The sequence below is a fragment of the Colobus angolensis genome, unplaced genomic scaffold (genome assembly GCF_000951035.1).
Source record: "Colobus angolensis palliatus isolate OR3802 unplaced genomic scaffold, Cang.pa_1.0 Scaffold314, whole genome shotgun sequence".
Lineage (NCBI taxonomy): Eukaryota > Metazoa > Chordata > Mammalia > Primates > Cercopithecidae > Colobus > Colobus angolensis.
In genome coordinates, this window is record NW_012116422.1 from 1,112,135 (window position 1) to 1,129,821 (window position 17,687).

At 56.6% G+C, this 17,687-nt stretch overlaps 1 protein-coding gene across 1 annotated transcript; it reads left to right on the forward strand.

Moving 5' to 3' along the window:
• Positions 1 to 6: 6 nt before the first annotated feature.
• PDLIM4 (PDZ and LIM domain 4) lies at positions 7 to 14,664 on the forward strand. Its single transcript, XM_011951056.1, has 7 exons — positions 7 to 106; positions 4,898 to 5,049; positions 8,836 to 8,917; positions 13,262 to 13,440; positions 13,649 to 13,812; positions 14,123 to 14,240; positions 14,357 to 14,664. The coding sequence occupies exons 1-7, from the start codon at positions 14 to 16 to the stop codon at positions 14,559 to 14,561; spliced, it is 993 nt and encodes a 330-aa protein (XP_011806446.1). The 5' UTR covers positions 7 to 13; the 3' UTR covers positions 14,562 to 14,664.
• Positions 14,665 to 17,687: the final 3,023 nt, after the last annotated feature.

Sequence of the window (17,687 nt, forward strand, 5' to 3'; positions counted from 1 at the left end):
GCTTCGGCCCGCAATGCCCCATTCCGTGACCCTGCGCGGGCCTTCGCCCTGGGGCTTCCGCCTGGTGGGCGGCCGAGACTTCAGCGCGCCCCTCACCATCTCGCGGGTGAGTCTGGCGGCTGCGTGGCGGCAGGGCGGTCCCAGGTCTGAGACTCGGTCCTCGCGGTCCGCCCGGGACCCAGATCCCCGATGTATCCGAGGCTTGAAGGTGGAGGGTGGGCCTGGGTGCCCCACATGCTGTGGAGGCGGCTTCCAGGCAGGGCAGGCAGCCGCAGCCGCCCTCCTCCCACGCTGGGCCTGTCTGCCAGATCCCGCGGAGAATCTTCCAAGAGTTCACGCACCGGCCTCCCCGCTGGCCTCATCTGGGGGAGCCACTGTGGACCCGGGAAGGACCTGCGGAGGTGGGCCAGGGGTCTAGACAGCTCTACAGAGGCCCAGAAACTTTTCACTCACCCCTGTCTGAAGATCTGGGGCAAAATGATTTAGAACCCCCCCTTCCCCTATCAGGGGTCCCTGCTGGCAGAGCTGGGTGACCCAGGGAGGTCTGGGGTCCTCGCTGAATCTGAGAAGAGAAAGGTCCATCCACTTCCCACTTTGGGTGTGAGTCAGTCTCTCATTCATGACCTCAGTCACCCTAAGGGGAAGTGACCAGGAGGAATTCTGGCTTCCAGGGGAAAGGGAGACTTGACTGTGAGGTTGTGAGACCCCTCCCCACAAGACGACACAAAGCTAGGGGTCAGGACAGCCTCAGGCCTGTTCCTCAAGTTTCCCAGGGCCCTGCCTTGCCCATGGAGAAGGAAAAGGAGCGGGCACAGCCGTGGAGCGTGGCTAGTCTGAGTATAGAGGAGTGGAGGAGGTGACTCAGGCCCTGTTCAAGGGGGTGCCTATCTAGGGGAGACAGGATCCTGGCCCAGCCTTGATGTCCTCCTGTCTGGAGGGCCAAAAGAGAGGACTCAGACCCTGCCCTTGGGGGGCCCCAGCCTAAGGGACAGAAGAGGAGAGAACCCAGGCCCTGCCCTTGGCGGCTCTCAGTCTGGAAGGAGCAGAGGAGATGACCTGAAACCATCTGACGGCCATCCCTTGCTCCCACACAGGCTGATCTTGTCTTTGGGGGCCTGTGTCAGAGGCACAGAGAAGCACCTTCCCCCACCCTACTGCCACCTCTTGCCATGGGGGCTGGGCCAAGCTGGCTGGGCTTTCAGAGACTTCTCTACAGTTCTTGGGAGGGGGTGGGCACCAGGTGGAGCATGGAATCATGGAGTCCCGTTTCTGGGGGCCAGGGTGACAGGCAGGCCCAGCTGTCCTAGGAGGCTTCCCACATCTGCCCTCACTGCCAGGTCCCTGGGGCCGAGTGAGGTGGGCCTTCAACAAATCCTGGAGCCTTTCATCTCCCTCTTTCCTATTGGATTCCTGCTGTGTGTGTGTCTGTGTGTGTGCAAGCCTGTGTCTGCTTGTGTGTGTCATGCTGTGTGTCCGCTGAGGGGGCTAGTGGGGGCACTAAGCAGGCTGGCCAGGCACCCTGGGCGTGAGGCCGCTGACAGGCTCAGTGGCGGCGGCTGACGGCTGCAGGCGGCAGGGAGCTGAGACATCTGTTGCCCACGCGGCTGCCTGCCCGCCGAGGAAAGGCCTCCACACGTCACAGCCATCATAGCCGCGGCTCAGCAGCAGCAACAGCCTTGTTTGGAGCTGATTGGGGATGCAGGCCCCAGGCAGGCGGGCAGTCTGGGAGAAGGTTTGCCAGGAAGAGCCTCCCTTGTCCCCCAAAGTCACGCGGCAGCAGCTCAGGCCCTAGGAGCCAGGATGGCTGAGGTTGGGTTTGGGTGGGATCTGGGGAGATTTACAGTGCTGGGGAGGCACAGGCCACAGCTTGCCTAGCAGGTACCTCCGGGGCAGGTCTACAGGGACTGAAGATATGTGGGAGTGTCTTCACCAAGGGGGCTCAAGATCCAGCCCCACCCTTGCTTCCAGGACCTCCCCTACCAGGGACCCAATAGGGAGGGACAGCCTCATGCAGACAGGGAGGAGGCTATCCACTTGGCAGGGCTGGGGGCTTGCAATCTCAGCTGATGAAGCCTCGGGGAGTCCCAAGAACATCATCTGGGGCTCTGTCCCCACAACCTATAATGATGGCTGGCCTTGGCCAAGCCTCCAGGGTGTGCCAGGCCCCACCCTAATGCATGTTGGTAACAGCTCCCTCCAGTCCCTGGAATGAGCACCACCTTATGTCCAGCCTCCTGTGGGAGCTTTACACGCTCTGATTTTCTCAAGTAGTCCTTACAACAGCCTTTAGAAGTAAGGACTCCCCCTGGCCTTACATAGATGGAGACCCAGGCACAGAGAGGCTAATGTAATCGACCCAGAGAAGCAAAGTGGAGACAGGAGGAATCCAGGCAGTCTGGAGTTTGCTGTGACTGTGTGGGACAATGTGGCACCTGGTTCTGACTTGGACTCCTAGCCCACCACAACATCTAGGCTGGGTGGATCAGGGGCTGGGAATGCAGCCACTACCGGTGAGGGGCTGATTCATGCCCTCACCGCCCACCTCACTTCACTGTTCTTGTCTCTGTTCCTTCTTTCTGCTTATCCTGTGCTTAGGAGCTAGAGGGATCGGCCTGAATTCCACTCTGTCCTGTGACTTCCCTGCTTAGAGCCCTCCATGGTTCCCAACCACCCAGGAGAAATGCCAGCTTCCCACCCGGGTGTACAAGGCTCTGCAAGATCTGTTCCCTGCCTGTTCTCTGACTTCATCTCTTCCACTCTCCCCTCACTCATGATGCTCAGGCCATACAACCTCCCTTCTACTTTCTCTCCAGATGTGCCATTATACATGCTGGTCCTTCTGCCTGGAACACTATCTCTCCCTCGGATACCCTCTTTTCCCTTACCCCTTTTGGAAGAAAAAAGTACAGGTGTTAAAAGCATAGTTTTAAATTTGGAACCGGGTGGCCCGGATTGAAATCTTGATTCAATCTTTTAGCAATTAACTATCCTTCTGTACTTCTCTGGACCTCCATTTCCTGATCTAGGAAATGGGCTTGCCTTCAGGATTAATGAGATAATGCATGTAAAGGTGGCTGGGAGAGTCACAATTTCTTGGCCTCACGCCCTCTCTGACCAGAACTCCCCTAGCTCAATAGAGCTGGCAGCATCCCAGCCACCCCTGCTTTCAAGAAACTTCCTCCGCCCACAGAAGCCTGAATGCACCCCTTGTGCTGGCTGAGTCATCCTGCCGCAGTTAGCCGTCCCCTGAAGAAAGACTCCTCTCCAGTGTGGGGACTAAGGCATGGCACCCCTCCCCCAGGCTTCTCTTCCTTCATCTGTAAAATAGGGATGAGAACAGCCTCTGCCTCACCAGGTGGTTGAGGGCTTGTTGTGAGCTAGTTATGGGTAAAGCATAGAGCCCAGGCCCTGGCACAAGGCAGGTATCCATGAAGGGGAAGAGGCGGAGGAGGGCCTTGAGGGGAGGGTGGGATGGTGCCAAGTGGGTGTCTCCCCCAGGATGACAGGCTTGCACAGGTGCCCAGGCCCTACAAGTGAACATTCATGATTGCCTGGTTGGCTGAGGGTGTCGTGCTTCAGAAGAACGTTTCCTTGAAGCAGCCTACTTCAGGACAGGTCAGCTTGGGCAGTGCCAACACCAAGCCTCCAGCCAAGGAGCTGCCAGCACCTCAGCTTTGTCCACTCACTACTGAGACCTGGCTGAACTGAGCCTAGCTGGGCTTCCAGGAGTTCCCACCAGTAGGAGCTCCCACCAGTAGGAGCTCCCACCCAAAAGAACGAGGTCACTGGCAGCTTTTGAACCAGCTGGGCACTGGCTGGAGAGGCTGGGTAAGAAATCTATTTCTAAAGGCTCTGTTGGGGCCAAGGCAGGGTGAGGGGTGCTCCATTGCCTGGATTCCCCTGGGTTGCTTACCTAGGTATCTCTGCGAGTCTAACTCCACTCCCCATGCTAGCCTTCTTCCGTTGACCAGCATTGTAAGAGCTTCCAAGTGTGAACACTGCTTGACCCTGAGAGGTCAATAGTGACACTGAGGTAGCCTGAGTTCCTGTCCTGCAGGGGAAGTAGAGCTAGAATTCTGACCCCCAAGTGCAGGCTGGCAGCTGGAACTGGATGGCCCTGGACTTGCCCAGGGAGGTGATGTTCAGACCTTCCCATTTTAATTACAATGAAGTATTAACATGAACAATGTAGGGGGGAAAGGTGGTTATGGGAGCACACAGGGTAGTGAGATCCCAGAGAGGCTCCCAGAGGAAGTGGCCTCTATGCTGAGATCTGAAGGATGAGGATGTGGGAGTCAGAGGAATGTTCCAGGTAGAGGGAACAGCTTTTGCAGAAGTGTGGAGGTGAGTGACATATGGTGCCTCTGAACACCCCATAGACATTCACATGGTCTGGACAGAGTGTGGGTGTGGAGGTAGGGATGAGAGTTGAGATCAAGCAAGTAGGAAGGCAAGATCACTAAGGGTTTGAATGTTAGGTCAAGGGGTGTGGTCTGTCTGGGTGGGGCCTTGTCTGTGTAGGGTATCTGCGGCACGTCCATGCTCTGTATGTGTCTGTGAGCACATATGTCTCCATGTGTCTCTGTGGCCCCTGCATGTCCTTGGGCACACATGCAGGCTGCAAGAACAACATCCACTTGTCCCAGCCCAGAGGAAGCCCTTCTCGTACATCCTCATGCCCTGCCAAGCCTCCAGGTGCTGGAGTTGGAGGTGTTTCCAGCAAGGCTTCAGCCAGGCTACATGGGGACCTCAACCAGCCTCTCGGCTTGCCCATCCACAGGCCATGCTGGTAGCAGGCCACACTGGCTAGGTTCTGAGGTTGGAGGAGGCATAGAGCAGAGCTTGCAGCAAGGCCACATCATGACTGTGCCCAGCCATCTGGCTTGTCTGCCCGCAGGTCCATGCTGGCAGCAAGGCTGCATTGGCTGCCCTGTGTCCAGGAGACCTGATCCAGGCCATCAATGGTGAGAGCACAGAGCTCATGACACACCTGGAGGCACAGAACCGCATCAAGGGCTGCCACGATCACCTCACGCTGTCCGTGAGCAGGTATGCATAGGTGGGCTGGGCTGGGAGGATGGCGGGACGAGGTAGGCAGTTATGGGCAGCCAGCATCTTGGGTGAGCGCAGCTTCACACAGCTCAGCTCCTGGGCACCCCATCCAGGAAGAGTCCCAAGGAGTAGTACTTTCATGGGGGCCTGGCAGACACTATTTAGAGCTGTAGCTTAAGAAGGGAAGAAATCCCCTTTTAACTTAGACTAGAAGTGTGTTGGGCACTTATGGCAAGTGTTGCAGGCAACTGAAATAAGACCTTGAATAGCCTCTGGGACATTTGTTTCAGTCCTTTCCCCTCCCCTGAGTGACCAGCGTGATGACCATTTCAAAATAGTTTCTTGTGCAACACCTCATTTAACCCTCATTTACCAACTTAAAAAAGGTGAAACCTAGTATAGTCCCCACTTCACAGATGAGACAAGTGAGGCTCAGAAAGGTTAGAAGGTGCTTAAAGTCACATAGAGAGGGAGTGGGGTAGCAAAGTTTGACCTCAGGGCTCTCTCCTAAGACTACAGACCCTTTACTTGACTGCTGACCACTCCTACCAGCCCCACAGCGGCGCTGCCACAGCCGCCCCCACCGTGGCCCACACCTCTGCCCTGGTTAAATATGGATTTGGGAGAAGTTCATGCTATGGACTGTGTAATGCTGTGCAGCTGATCAAGAAGGGAGGACAGAAGGTTGCCAAGCCCCATCTGTGCCCCATAAATTGTCCTGGGATGGAAGGTCCACTGGGAGTGGGGGTGGGGAGACCCAGCCTTGCTCAGGTCCTGGGTCTTTACTCAGCTCTGAGAAGGAGTTGGCCTAAGCCTGGCTGAGTGGGATCTCCCCACTCCCCTGCCCACCTCGATCCGCAGAAGTCAGGCATAACTTATGAGCTCTGCCATGTTCACTGCTGATGGGGACTTCCATGACCGCCTGTGGAAGTGTGTGGGCAAAGCCTCCCCAAACCACAACACAGCTAACCATGCCTCTAAGCTGGCAGGGTGGGAGGTAAGCCATTGGCTTGGAGCCATTAAACATAGTGGAAAGGCCTGTGAGGTCGCCCCGTTTGTGCTTGGCCCATGACCAGATCGGGGTTGGGGTCAGGACCCCTGGCTGTGCCCGTGGCACTGAGTGGACCCAGTTGCAAGTCCAGGACCTTGTATGCTCTACCTGGCACATGGTGAGGATGCTCCATCTTTGGAGTTCAGCAAAGCTGGTCCTCATCCAGCCTCTGGAGACTTAGGTGCCCAGATGACCTCTATGAGCCCAGGTTTCCTTTCTCATAAATGGATCACATTCATCACCCTCCTCCAGACTGAGATACAGGCTGGATGGGGGAAATGTCAGCACTGCTCTGCCCACGAGTGGCCTCTGAGGCCTCCCCGGCTTGGCTGGGATCCTGGCCTCTGACTCACCTCCAGCCTGTCTCTGTGTGACTGAACAAGGGCAGCCCTAGTGGTAGTGGAGTAGTGGGGAGGAGTGCCTCAGAGGGGGCCTGAGTCAGGAGCTTCCCAGAGTGTATGATGTCAGGGGAGGGTGGTGGGGTGGAGGTTCCCCTCCTTCTTTCCTTCCTTCCTTCCCCAGTCCTTTGTTCCAAACCAGGCATGGATGGAGCCAGAGGTCCACTGACCTGTTCCACTCTGGGCATTTCAGCCCCAAAATGTCACTGGCCATGGAGCAGATGAGAGCACATTCTCTACTGTTACAGAGCTGGGTTGAGAATTATGCTGTGCTGACACATAAAGTTACCCATAAAAGAGAGAGAGGGAGAGAGAACTCTGCTGTGCTCCAGCAAGTGATTTAATGTCTTGAGCCCATAACTTCCTCAACCAAAAATAGGGACCATCTTGTGATCTGGACACTGAGTGATGATGATGTACCAGGCCTGCTCAGTCAGAGTGAAAACCTGAGTCCTGCCCTGCAGTCCCCATCTCCAACCCTCACGCATGCAGACTCTGGGGGATCAAGACATGAAGGCCACCTTGACCCTCTGAGCCAACATTTCTTCTACTGGACACTTTCCCACCTGCAAGCTTTCGGACTCTGCTCCCTATCTTGCCTGCTATGCCAGGGCCCAAAAGACACTCCTCCCTGCCGCCGCGACACACACCCACACAGCAAGGGCTCTGCACAGAGTCAGCCTGTTGAGTTGGCTGGAGTGAGCTACTCTGTGCTCTCGCTCCCGGGGTGACCAGCTTCCCTACCTGCCCTCTTGTGTACAGCGAGCTCTAATCCCCCCACAGACTTCCCCATAGAATGAAAAGTGTATCAAAGGCCCAGCTTCCCCACTGGGCTTGTTTTGTTTTGAGCCCAAAGCCAGGCATCCAACAATCCAAGCAAAATCACACTTCCTGAGCATGTTCTATAGGTCCAGGACCTTCCTGACATCCACTCCAACACTGAGGCCACTGATAGAGTCCCTGTTGTCCATCACATGTGGCCCAAGGTACCTTTGCACAGCCTACTCTTTGCCTGTCATTTTGTTTAAAGAGCCCCAGCCTGTGATGGGGGTTGACGCATGATTAAGCCTTTCATTCTGATCTGATGCATTGGGCCACATTAATGGCTCTGGGTACTTTGTGCCCTTTGACCCTTGGACGTCAGGCTTGTACTGCTCTTCTGGGCAGAACTTCAGGGAAGTTTAAGGCCAAATAGCCACACAAGATGTCCCAGCTTTATCCAAGAGAAGTTCTGAGTAGGCAGAGGCCACAGTTAGAGCTATGAGTTAGGGTAGCCACTTAGGAGCCTGCTTGAGGGGGCTAGAGACAGGGACTGTGGGGCTGGTGTTGCCCTGGAGTAGCAGAGCTGTAATACCGAAGGCCTGGAGTAGAGAGGTAGCCTCCAAGGGACTAAGGAATGGGCAGAGGCAAGGAAGTGCAGAGTGAGTATAGACCGTAGGTGTAGACAGATTATTAAAACCCTCAACTGAAGGGGCAGAAGTGGCAGGGGTAAGCTGCTATGTCAGTAGTGAGACCTCGAGAAGCCTTAGGAGGCTTCGCTGGGTGAGCTGGAGGACATTATTCTCCTTTGGTCTAACCAGCCTCACTTCACACCCACCCACCAGTCCAGGGTCCATGCCCCTTCCTGGCCTGCCTTCTCACAGGGGTACTGAGTGACAGGGCTGGGCCCTAGGCACGTAGCCTCTCGGCCTGCCTGCCCTGCTTATGGCAGGTTTACGATGTTTTTCTCCCTCCCGAGTGGTGTTTGGCTTTTGGTTTCTATGGCGAAGCAGGAATTTCCTAATGGCCTGTTTCCCATCTGGGCTGGGCAGACTCAGTGATGACTCTGCCGGCAGCAGCAGCAGGAGGAAAGACACACCCCTCAGAGCCTCCATTCCACCTACCCCAGAGCTGATGGACGCCTGACCCCACACCCCACCAGAGGCATCTCCAGATGCCCAGAGGATGAGCGGATAGGCTTCTGTCTGGTCAGTGTGTGAGGCCTGACTTGCAGTGCTGTAAGCTGGGCCTCTTTGGGCTGAGCTTCTGTAGGCCACGAAGAGGGTGGAAGATTAGGGAAGCCACAGGGCTTGTCCTGCAACCTCTCCAGGAGCAGACCAGAGAGGGATTGGGCAGCTGATGGGGACAGAAGCATATAGCCCTGCCCCAGGAGGATGGCAGCTAGAGTGGTGGCTCATTGCCACAACAGTCACCATTGTGGTACAGGGGAAAGCGCTGGAGTGGTGTCCTTCTACCTGCAGGGCACAGCCCAGAGCCCAGCCCCTCTTGATCCTGGCTCCCAGGCATGGTGGCCTTGGTAGGAGACATATCTGACCATCACAATTTCTGCCACAGGCCAGAGGGCAGGAGCTGGCCCAGTGCCCCTGATGACAGCAAGGCTCAAGCACACAGGACCCACATCGACCCTGAGATCCAGGTATGTGCAGATACTGCCTGGCCTGGCCTGGCTCAGAGTGAGCCCAAGGCAGAGGGGCCAGCATGCAGGTTCACCTGCACTGAGTGTCCTCACTGGGGCTCTCAGATACCCAAGACAAAGACGGAAGCAGAAATTTTCTCTGGACCATGCCCATACCCCATCCCATATTCCTCAGATGATGAGCACCTGCGTGGCTCCGTCTCTGCTCCAGGCAATCCTGGATTCTGGACCAAGGTGCCTATGATGTCCAGGAGCTGGGCTAGGCCTTGGTTTGTGGCTGCCACACAGCCAGCTGGAGTTCACTCTGATGCCCAGTAATGCCAGACCATTAAGAAGTCACTGTGCTTGCAGCAGGGGAGGTTGGTGGCAGTCTCAGGCTGTGGAGTGGCCTCAGGCTATGGGACACTCCTCTGGGTGCCCTATCCAAGCCTGAAGTTCTCTCCTGGTCATCCTGTGGTGCTTCTAGCAGAACTCAGGCTGCAGGCCTGTTTGCCCAGTCACCTTTCTGTATATGATAGGAGTCATATCTCTGGTCCTGTCCTCAAGAATAGTGAGGGGATCAGGCTGTTCTAGGGTCTTGTTTTGCCATGGCATGAGGAGTAGCCAAGTGGGGATGACTGAGGTATCCAGAGCCATCACTGGGCCACAGAGTTTGGGCAAGGAGACTGGGATGGTCTGTGATGGAGCCAGAACCATGGGACCCAGCATGTGGGACCATTGCCTCCTGAGCCTGCCTTTATCCACCCTCTCAACATGGAAGAAAAGGGGCCAAGGCAAGGAGAGGCTTCCCTGAACCAGAGGGAAGGATGTGCCTCCGCTTCTCCCTCACCATCTACCCCAATCCCATCTTGCTCTATTCCCTACCCTGCCTGGCTGGCATCCCTGAAGCCAGATGCTTACTACCTTCCAGACAGTGCCCATTCTGGCAGGGGAAAGGGACTTAGAAGTTCTGCGCTAGGGGAAGCCAGGGGCCAAAGGAGCCCAGAGTAGTCACATGACTCAGACAAGGAGTCGAGGAGGGCTTCCTGGAGGAAGGGGTATTGAAGCCAAGACCTGAAGGCCTAGGAATGGTAAGGCAGGCAAAGGGGTATAGGGAGAGGAAGTGTGGCCCAGAGGTGAGGTGTTGCACCACAGGTTCAGAGAAAAGAAAGGTCCAGAGGAAGGGAGGGCAAGGTGGGAGGAGTGAGAGGACAGAGGTGAGGGGTAAAGTGGTGGGGCAGGACCACAGAAAGGTTCTTGGGCTTCTCTATCCTGGACCTCAGCTGTTCTTACAGGGATCCACGGCCACATCTGTGTCTCAGAAGCTTGCTCTGGTGGCCCCATGGACCCCAGGCCTTAGGGACAGGGGTACATGTTGGCATAGACAAATGAGCCAGGCTTGCCATGGGCCAGGCAGAGGGGAGCAGCATAGTGCGGGCCCCAAGCTCATGCATGAGGCCCAGCCTCCCTCAGAGGCAACAGTGCCAGGATGGACATGACGGGGTGGGGAGGGGGTTCAGTCTTCCAGGAGAGGCTCAGGGCCGGTGGGCCTGGGAGGCTGGTGACTGTAGAGCAGCTCCCCCTGCCCCTACACTTATTCTCATTGACTCCCTTGAAGACCAGGCTGCCAGTGGCTCAGACTGGAGAAGGAGGGAGTTTCCATAAGCCCAGGGCAGCCCCTCAGCTGCTGCCCCACTTTTGTACTTAAAAGGTCATGGACTCCATGGGTGGTGACAAAAACACTCCCACCCTGCCCCTGCAGGGCTGAGTCCTTGCTAACACAGACACAGGGCCCATTGTCCCCATGCTGCTCCCACCCTCTGCCTGAGTGGGGGTGTGGGGGAGGGGGTAGAGCTAGCTGGAGCCATTGAGGAGGAGAAGGAAACCACAGTTGGCCCTAGGACCAGCACAAGGTGCCCTGGCACACATCCCCGAGTGGGATGGGACAGGGCCAGCTGGAACTTCAGGCCCACCTTCCCTATGGGGCCATAGAAGAACCTCCTTCTCTCAGGCCTCTTGTGGGAACACAGGAGGTACTTGGCCTAGCCCAGGGTGGAGGAAGGATGGTAATAAGTCAGGGTTTTCTGGAGGGAGTGGCAATTATGCTCAGAACCAGGTGATAGGGAGAAGTAAGTCAGGTGGAGCAGGCAGTCCTTGCACACTCAGCCTGTCCTCCCCAGACCAGCAGAGAGCTAGAACTGAGCCTCTAGGAGGTGGCACCTGCTCATCTGGACTCAGCGCCTGCCTCCAAGTTGAGTGTCCCAAAGCAGGTAGTTACCCCCATCCTGCTGAAAAATCCACCGAGGCTTCAGCAACCAAGTGGGCAGCAGGCTGGTTCTCAGAGCAGAGGAGCATATGGTACGAGGTGCACCACCCACAGAGGGGGAAAATCCAGGACTGGGGGCCCAGGAATTCCCCTGACAGCCATTCATCCAATGAGTATGTGCTTTGTGCCAGGCACTGTGCAATTGTCTTAGTTCATCTCCACAAGGAACCTGATGTGGAAAGTATCACATTCCCCAGCTCATAGATAAAGAAACAGGTTCAGAGAGGTGAAGTGACTTGCCCAGTTAGGGGACAACCCTGGGACTCAAAATAAAACTGAGGTAGCCATGTGTGTCCTAGCCACAGAGTTCAGGCCTAGAGAGGCAACTGCATGGGTGGCCGTGGGAGGGGCAATGGCTCTGATGGCCCTGCAGTGGACCCCTCCACCCTGCTGGGTAGGGGTGAATGAGGGCCTCCTTCCTCCCAGTCCCAGTCCCTCCAACTCCTCCCTCCCACCAAAACCTCCGCCCGGAGGCCCAGCCCCACCCCCACTGGCCACAGCCCATCTGGTCCGCATTAGAGGCCAGCCCTGCCTGCGTGCCTGCCCGACAGACACATGTGTGAGAGCGCTCAGGTTTCTCAGGGGTTTTTGTTGGGCCTGATGTGAATAAGGGTTTTCCTGTTGCTGCTGCATTGATGGGGGCCACCTGGGCAGCAAGACCCTCCTGTTTTTCTGTTGGGGTGGGGGAAATGGAGGGGGGCCCACCCAACTGCTGGTCTGCCTGTTCTCCAGGTTCCCACCATGCAAAAAGTAGGGGACAGTCAGGGCAGAACGCTGCAGGCTCAACTACGCGTCAGAGCTGCCTAAGTCCAAACCAGGGCTCTTCCCACTACGATAGGCATGCTTTCCTGTCCACACTGCGCTCTGTGTCCACACTGTAGAGCAGAGGAGGTTTACATGTCACTCCCAGGCTGAGGCTAAGACCTACCCCATGGCCTGGACTCAGGCGTCATCCTAAAATCAGGCTGCTCTGGCTGCTAGCCCAGTCTGAGCCATGGAGGCCACCATGGCCATTCCCAGGGTGACCAGTGCTGGCTCCAAGTCTCTGTAACCATATGTGTGTGGTTAGTTTTATGTAGGAAGATTGGCAGGTGCATACGTGTTGTCCTTATGCATGTGTGTGTGTTTAAAACATACTTGCGAGAGTCTGCATGCCCCTGTTTACATTGCTGTGGGTGTGCCTGTGTGCACTTGCAAGCTGGGAACAGCACAGCTCTGGACTCTGCAGGGACAAAGATCCCCAGTCCCCACTCAGACCCACACACACAGAGATACTGCCCTCTCCTCATGGCTGAGGGGGCAGGTTCAGGACGCCCCCCCAAAATGTTTCAGCCATGGGCACCAGGCTGGCTGTGGGGTAGTGGGGCAGAGAGCCTGGAGCCCTAGCCTGGTCTCTGCCCTTCATCTGCTGTGCCTGCAGAAGGCTACTCATTGTGGCCTGGAAAGCAGGAAACGGGACAGGTGTAGGCCCAGAAGGGGCTGACCTGACAATGGCACTCTTGAGCCTCAGCCTGCCCAAAGGGCCTTGGACACATGACAGTCAAGGACCCTTCCTGGCTGTAGGACAAGAGTTACCTTTTTTAGTTCCCAGCCGTGGGCCCACCCAGTACCCGCCACAGTTCAGGCAAGTGAGAAGGCTTGGCACCAGGGCCACCTCTGCCAGGAGGCCACATACCCCGCTGTAGCCACACTGACCTTAGGCTTCTTGGGATAGGCCTGCCCCAGTACTATCCCTTCATGAGTGGTGGTGGGCAGAACCACTGCAGGGCTCACAAGCGCAGGCTGAGTCTCAGCTGCTCAGGTTTTTGTGTCTGACTTTCCAAGGACATTTCTTATTTCTGCAGGGGCAGAACCAGTCCCCAGGCCCAGTCGTTCCCCAGAAATCCCTTCCCTGACTGAGCACCACGGGCCAGAGGTGCCAGAGCAGAGGTAGCCAGCTGACATCCACACCCGGCACAGCACAGCAAGGTGGAGGTGGGGTGAACAAGGATGGCCAGAGGCCAGTGGGTCTCCCAGTGCCTTAGGCCTCTCTCTCATAGGACGGCAGTCCAATAACCAGCAGGCGGCCCTCAGGCACCGGGACTGGGCCAGAAGATGGCAGACCAAGCCTGGGATCTCCATATGGACAACCCCCTCGCTTTCCAGTCCCTCACAATGGCAGCAGCGAGGCCACCCTGCCAGCCCAGATGAGTGCCCTGCATGTGTCTCCACCCCCCAGGTAGCACAGAGACGCCTTCGGTGCCATGCCCAGAACCCATGTTAACCCTTGATCCCTCAAATCTCACCCAGTCCCATCCTGACCCCTGACACTTGATCCCTGGGTCTCAGCTGTTTGCATTCTGACTCATAAGCCTCACCAGACCCAAGCCCACAGAGTGAAGGCTGGAACTGCATCCCTTCCTCCTCTACTTCTTTCTCCCTCCCAGCGCTGACCCAGCCAGAAGCCTCCCGCGGAGCCGGGACTGCAGAGTCGACCTGGGCTCCGAGGTGTACAGGATGCTGCGGGAGCCGGCCGAGTCCGTGGCTGCGGAGCCCAAGCAGTCAGGCTCCTTCCGCTACTTGCAGGGCATGCTAGAGGCCGGCGAGGGCGGTAAGACGCCTGCCACCTGTCCCCACCTGCCTTCCCACTCCCTGCAGTGCCCAGGTTGCCCCCTAGCGACCCCACATCCCGCCTCCCAGTCACCTGCCCTCCTCGGTCTCTGCGGCCCGGTCCCACACCCTTGCTACGCCCTCGCTTCCTGATTCCCACCCCACCCCCTGTCGCTGCCCCTCACCCCACGCCCGCCAAACCCGTTCCCCAGTCTCGGTGCCGATGGCCCATCCGACGCCCAACCAAACACCCCGCAGAAATGGAGTTCTGACCTCCTTCCCGTTCATGCCACCTACGCTCCGGGTTTCAGGGGAGCGGCCAGGGCCTGGTGGACCCCGGAACCTCAAGCCCACGGCCAGCAAGCTGGGCTCTCCGTTGAGCGGCCTGCAGGGGCTGCCCGAGTGCACGCGCTGTGGCCACGGCATCGTGTGAGTACCCGCCCCCGCTGCCCTTCCCGGACCCCAGCCCTCCGGGGCCCTGGATGCGGACGCAGTCGCGAACCCGTCAGTCACTAGACGCTGCCTTCTCTCGTTCCCCGCATCAGGGGCACCATCGTCAAGGCACGGGACAAGCTCTACCATCCTGAGTGCTTCATGTGCAGCGACTGCGGCCTGAACCTCAAGCAGCGTGGTTACTTCTTTCTGGAGGAGCGACTTTACTGTGAGAGCCACGCCAAGGCACGCGTGAAGCCGCCCGAGGGCTACGATGTGGTGGCGGTGTACCCCAACGCCAAGGTGGAGCTCGTCTGAGCTGGGCCTCTGCTCCCAGCCCTGCTTCTTAAAGTCCCTGCTGGGCCGGTGTAAATATGTTTCGCCCTGTCCCTCTAATAAAGTTCCTCTGCTCCACCTTGAACCTGTCACCTGGCCTGCCATCCTCCTGCATAGGCCATGCATGGCTCCGTGGCATCTGCTCAGGTGCCAGGAATGTCCTAGGCTCTGGGTGCAGTGGTGAGCACCCACTATGCTGCCCTGAAGGGGGCCACAGCCTGGTGGAAGGCAGACCTGAATCACAGAGGGGCAGCTCTAGTAATACGAAGGTGAGGTCTGGGAAGCTGCGTGCGGCGCAACGACAGGAGGTATGACCTGGGTGGGGTCAGGGAAGGTGTTAGCTGAGAACTAAGAGATGAGGGAGGCACTAACTCTACACGGGTTGGGGGGGGAACTGTGTGTGCCAAGGTGAGTGGGGGCGAGAAAGGCCCCTGTGGCCATCATCGGCACTAGCAGGGTGGGGGTGGGGTGCTGGCAGCCTCTGGAGCGACCGCTCCCCTGGAGAGCGTGATTGAGCGTGGAGATCACCTGGGCCGCCGCAGGCCGTCTGCACTTCCTGGCATTCTCTCTTCCAGGTTTCTTTCACCCAGGAGCACTTTATTCTACCCGGAGACCCCCTTTTCTTCCCCTTCCCCTCTCCCCCCACCAGGGGGCGCGCTTAAATTTCCAGACGGAGACCAGAAGGAAGGTTTAGAAAGAAAAGAATACTTGCCCAGGGCAGCTTTGCCCTCCAAGAGGCTCCCTCCTGTCTCTAAGTCAATTCCACCCCTCCTCGGAGTCCTGGCGTTTACCGCGTGGTGGGTTTGCCTTGGGCCTTTCATGTCCCAGCTGCACACATCGTCTGTGAATTGTGGCTGTTCACTCCCGAGGGTGTGTCCTAGACTCCGGGTCGCGTGGATCTACCCTCTACTTTACTTGCTCGGGACAAGAAACTGACTCGTTTTATTTAGTGCCTGTTTAGCGAGCCCAGAGTAACGTACATTTGTGCTGTTTTCAATTTTGTGCTATTGCAAACCACAAAAAAACTTACCAATTCACATTCATCATCAGCACGAGACATTTCCTTGTGCTCCTGCCAGCTCAGGATATTACGTTTCTTTTTTCATTTTTGCCAGTCTGTTAAGTAAAATGTCATATGCAGTTGTTTTAATTTGCATTTCTCTGATTACCAGTGATGAGCATTCAGTCTTTGAGCATTTATGGTGTGTTTGCTGGGTGCCTAGCACTAAGGGAACAGAATGGTCCTCACTCTCAAAAGAGCAGTTCTTGTGTAAGTTACCCCAACCCCTTCATAATTTTTTTCCGAGGCTTATTTAACTACTTCTTAATGATTGGTAGGAACTTTTCCTAATTTTGTACGAATCTTTGTTACTGGATTCTGGTCATCTAATTCCCTGTTCCTGTATAATTACTACTGTGTTGGAGTTTAATAGCCAATCTGTCCTCCTTGTTGGTCATTTACAAACATGTCAAAGCTATTCTTGTACATTTCCAGTTGCCAGAAGTTGAGACTGCATGCTTCAGGTTCTGGAAAAGCAAACCTCTTTGAACTGTGACCAGGTTGCCCTGAATCTAGAGACTCACTTGGGAAGAACTGGCATTAGTCTTTTCCTCCAGAGAGGACTGTGATCTGCACTAACTGTGCATGTATTCAGATATCGTGTCTGTCTTCGCTTAAGTTTTTATTTTCCTTTCTTCTCATAGATCTTCTGTTCATGGTTAAATTTGTGCTAGAGATCCCTTCTAAAGGCTCCTTTTGCCTCCTCCGTTCACTGAAGGAGCACAGTTCAGGGCAATGGGCAGGTGCTAATAGAGCAGTAAGGCAAGGTGGGGTCCTGGTCCTGCAGGTGACCCCAGACCCTGTCCGGCCCTTGTCTCTTTTTGCTTCCGAAGGGGTCAGAATGTGTGCGGCGAGGCCCCGAGGGCGCCCCACCGTGGCGCTGCACAGGCGTGCACACGCACACAGTATACACATGCTCCCTGCAGCCATACCCAAATAGGGTGGGGCAGTGGAGGAGTCTGCCCTTGCCTCCCCACCCTGCCTCGGCAGACTTGATCCCAGCCCCACCCGGTCATAAGTGGGAGAGGAGAGGATGACTGGCACCTTGGAAAGTAGGGAAGCATTATTAGGCACAGGAGAGGGTGGAAAAATACCGGGAGCCATGGGCCCCGGCCCCCACCTCTCGTTCCCACTCACCCGCAGAAACTCGACTCTCCCACTGGCTACCACAGATCCACTAGCCGCTGGTACTCACCTTTATCCCAGGACACGCAATAACCCCTTCCCCCTGCAGGAACTACCCACTCAGAGGCTCCCTGCCACCGTAGGCTACCCCGAGATCAACAGCTCCACCCTGAAGGGTTGCAGCAACTACAGCAGCCCCTGCCTGGGCATCCTGGTTGGGGGTGACTTGGAGGGCAGCTAAGGGGAGTGACATTCAAAGCTGACAGCCTCATTTGTCCTTTCCCCGGCTTCAAGGCCCAGCCTCTACCCAGTCCCCCAGCCCACCTCTTCTGCCCAGGGCCCCTGAGTGTAGTAGACCGTGAAAAGCTTGGGACAGGGTCCTCATGGGACAAGGTGTGTATGGCCCAGGGCCCCAGTACTGAGACACGGGACATCAGAGTCTCTCTCTAGGAGGGGGAACCAGATCCAGGATCCCTAATTCAGAGTGCTCCAGGCTCCAGCCTACCTGGCTAGAACCAGCTTTCACTGTTGTCCCCAAACCTGCTACATCCCTCCAACCCCAGGGCCCAGTTCTTTACCTCAGGGGCTTTCAAACCAGAGACACGGGTATCATCCTCTACCCCCTCACGCCAGCCATCACGCCCTACCCAGCACTGTGTCTAGGATTTTGCCTCCCAAGCATTTTTAGACCCATTTCAGGGCAACTGAAGGAATCTCTCACTCCCTTGCTTCAACTCTTCCAGGACCCTCAGGATGGAGTCCCTGGTCCTCCTCCTAATATTGAAAACCTCCCTGACCTCAGGGCCCTCAGGATGGAGTTCCTGGTCCTCTGTCTAGCATTTTAAAGCCTCTCTGAGCTCGGGGCCCTCAGAATGGAGTCCCTGGTCCTCCGCCTAGCATTTAAAGCCTCTCTGACTTCAGGC

Bases quoted from the DNA above. Each gene is read 5' to 3' on its own strand.
- PDLIM4 (XM_011951056.1), top strand. From the start codon at position 14: ATGCCCCATTCCGTGACCCTGCGCGGGCCTTCGCCCTGGGGCTTCCGC. The intron at 5,050-8,835 runs GTATGCATAGGT...TTTCTGCCACAG, and splicing joins CTCACGCTGTCCGTGAGCAG to GCCAGAGGGCAGGAGCTGGC. The intron at 8,918-13,261 runs GTATGTGCAGAT...TCTCTCTCATAG, and splicing joins ACATCGACCCTGAGATCCAG to GACGGCAGTCCAATAACCAG.